The 3,288-nt window shown below is 62.0% G+C and overlaps 1 protein-coding gene across 1 annotated transcript in view; it reads left to right on the top strand.

Annotated features, from left to right (window-relative positions):
* LOC104623058 (kallikrein-14-like) overlaps positions 1-2,059 on the top strand; it is a gene marked incomplete at both ends in the record, with an annotated part of 2,464 nt that extends 405 nt beyond the window's left edge. The window contains 3 exons of the mRNA XM_010290018.1: positions 1,179-1,432; positions 1,730-1,797; positions 1,877-2,059. Coding sequence (XP_010288320.1) covers positions 1,179-1,432; positions 1,730-1,797; positions 1,877-2,059 — 505 coding nt within the window. The remainder of the gene's footprint in view (positions 1-1,178; positions 1,433-1,729; positions 1,798-1,876) is intronic.
* Between the last annotated feature and the right edge of the window lie 1,229 nt (positions 2,060-3,288).

Here is a 3,288-nt window from a genome sequence, read left to right as displayed (position 1 = left end):
GCCAGTCAACTGGTGGGGACTGGGTGGCTACCTGCTGGGCAGAGAGGAGGCCACCTTGACCATGTCGTTGGCTTCCCAACACCACCATGCCATTGAGTTCCCAGTATGACCATCCCGTTGGCCTGGCCACCACAACCACCCAGCTGGGCTCCCAACATGACCATCCCATTGGGTTGGCCACCACAACCATCCAAGTGGGTTCCCAGAATGACCATCTAACTGGGTTGGCCACCACAACTGCCCAGTTGGGCTCCCAGAATGACCATCCAACTGGGCTGGCCACCACAACCACCCAGCTGGGCTCCCAACATGACCATCCCGTTGGGTTGACCACCACAACCACGCCCTCAGCACGGCCAAGAGGTTCTCACACCAAGCGTCTCCCGGGGTTCCGCAGGGTCATGTAGACATCTCCCCAAGAACCATGTGACCCCCTCCCCAGGAGAAGAGCTCTCCCGTGGAGGTCTCCTCCCGTGGCCACCCGAGGCCACCCTCCTGGCCAAGGAGGACCTGAACTGCCCCCAGATTTGATGTCTGAAGAGAGGTCTCCTCCTCCACCCCTTCCCACCAGCTCTGTGGACTGGGACCTTGCTTGGACCAGAACAGGTTGGGTGGAGGAGGCAAACCAGTTTGAGGAGCCTGTGGCACTGGTGTGACTGGCCTGGGCAGGGGCACCCATGTGCTGAGCCCATGGGAGGACCACGGAGGCCACCGTCCCCGCGCCACGGGGGCTCGAGCCATCTCCTCGAGGTAGAGACGTGGACGTTCTTCCATTTTGTGGTGGTCTCTGAGCTTCTCCTTGGCCGAGCACCGACGCGGGGGGAGGAGCTGCCAGAAAAACGGGGCAGAAACCCCGGATTTTAGGGCTTTTTTTTTTATAGTGGGGTGCGGCGAGGACCTGGCGAGCGGCCAGGAGGTCCAGGTCCTCAGGTTGGAGCCGGTTCTTCTTCCACTCGGGTTGGACCAGGGAGGACTCGCTTCACCTTGGCCGACTCCGGCTGACCCGCCGGGTGCCTCGGTTTCCCCACCTGGTGAAGGATATTCATGGTGGGAGGGGGGAGGTCTTCTGCCCTACTTCCCAGGAGCTCCTCCCCACCTCCACCACGTGGACCTTCCCCGGCACGTGCCACATCCGCCGAGGAACCTCACCGTGGTCCTTTCTCCACCCCTTTGCCCAGGCCCATCCCCATCCGCATGGGTGACCACAGCTTGAAGACCAAGGAGGGGACGGAACAGTGCATCAACTCGGCCAAGGCCTTCATCCACCCCAACTACAACCCCACCAGCCACGACAGTGACATCATGCTGCTGAAGCTCCAGAAGCCGGTCCGCTTCACCGACCACATCAATCCCGTGGCCCTTCCCAAACGTTGTCCCCCACCCAACACCGAGTGCATCGTGTCGGGGTGGGGCAGCACCAGCAGCCCTGAGGGTAGGTGGAAACATCTCCTCGTAGCACGTGGCGGGGGTGCGGGGTGGTCCTCAAGGGACCTGGGGACGTCTCAGCATCGTGGGGACATCCCAGCGTCTTGGGGACATCCCAGCGTCTTGAGGACATCTCAGCGTCTTGAGGACATCTCAGTGTCTTGGGGGCATCTCAGCATCTTGGGGACATTATTAGTGTCTTGGGGACATCTCCCTGGGGGGGAGGCCTGGGTCCACCAGCGGTCCCCGCGGTGGGTGGCTGTGGAGGTCTCTGTTCTCCACCAGGTCCATGCCATGACCACAGGAGACTCCAACGGTGTCTCCACCTCCACGGTGGCCGTTCACCCCCTCATCTTGAGGGCACCTTCCGTGGTGGGGTGTCACAGCCCACATCACCCTAGGAGGCAGAAGGTCCCACTGTTTCCGTGCTCCCCTGGGACCCTTCCCCCAGGCTGAGGTGCGTGCCAGGACCCCCGACCATGTCCCGCTGTCCCCAGGGTACTTCCCCGACGTTCTCCAGTGCGGCGTGGTCTACACCATGCCCAACGAGGAGTGCGGCAAGCTCTACCCCAAAGGCATCACCAAGAACATGCTCTGCGCCGGCGTCACCGCGGGGGGCACCGACTCCTGCCAGGTAGGTCTCGGGTGGGTGGGGGGGTGCTGCCCCCTGCCCTGGCAGGGTGGGGGTCCGGGTGGCTCCTTGAGGAGAGACCCCCGTGGGGTGGGGGCACCCTGCCCGCGTGGCGTTGAGGACCCAACTCCATGGCGTATCGGTCTTGGGGACACGGGCCGCTGGAGGGACCCCTCGCCCCACCACGGGGACCCCCGGCTGCTACAGGCACCACCTGGGTTCCGTAGGTACGCTGGGTGCTATAGGGACCCCTCACCGAGCACCATGCACGCCCCTGGGTGCTATAGGGGTCCCTGGGAGTCATGGACCGCGCCGTCCCAAGCACCGTACAGCACCCTGGGCGCTGGAGAGACCCCCTGGGTGCTATAGGCACCCCCCAAAGCACCATACAGATCCCTGGCTACCCTAGGGACCCCCCAGGCACTGTACAGCTCGCTGGGTGCTATAGGGATCGCTGGGCATTATAGGGATGCCTGCATGCTATAGGGACCCCTGGGAGCTATAGGGACCACAAGGCAACCAACATAAAGCCTTCTGGGTGCTATAGGGACCCCTAAGGTGCTATAGGGAGGCCTGGGTGCTATGGGGATTCCTGGGCCCTATAGGGACACCCTGGGTGCTATAGGGACCCCTAATTGCTATAAGGAACTTCTGGGTGCTGTAGGGACCACCCAGCAATGTACAGCTCCTATACGTGCTATGGGGACCCCCACGGCTTTAAAGAGACCACAAGGCAACATACAGGCCCCCTGAGTGCTATAGGGACCCCCAAGCTCTATAGGAACACCCTGCATGCCATAGGGACTCCTAGGCAATATACAGTCTCCTTGGTGCTATAGGGACCCCTAGACAATATGGGGACCTCCTGGGTGCTATAGGACCCCCAGGGTGTTATCAGAAAGCCTGGTGATATAGGCACCCCCAAAAACTCTACAGCCCCCCCGGTACTATGGGGTTCCCATGGCCCTATAGGGACCTCCCCAGTGCTATAGGGACCTCCTGGGCCTCAGCTCCAGCTCCCCATAGGACATGGTGGTCTCCATGCCTTGACCCCATAGGGCATGGTGGTCTCCTTGCCCTGACGCTATAGGGCACAGTGGTCTCCATGCCCTGACCCTATAGCACATGGTGGTCTCCATGCCCTGACGCTATAGGGTACGGTGGTCTCCATGCCCTGACCCTATAGGACATGGTGGTCTCTGTGCCCTGACGCTATAGGGGACAGTGGTCTC

Source organism: Phaethon lepturus, unplaced genomic scaffold (genome assembly GCF_000687285.1).
Source record: "Phaethon lepturus isolate BGI_N335 unplaced genomic scaffold, ASM68728v1 scaffold22406, whole genome shotgun sequence".
Classification (NCBI taxonomy): Eukaryota; Metazoa; Chordata; class Aves; order Phaethontiformes; family Phaethontidae; genus Phaethon; species Phaethon lepturus.
The sequence above is the reverse complement of the archived record's forward strand: the minus strand, read 5'-3'. Positions and strand labels throughout refer to the sequence as shown.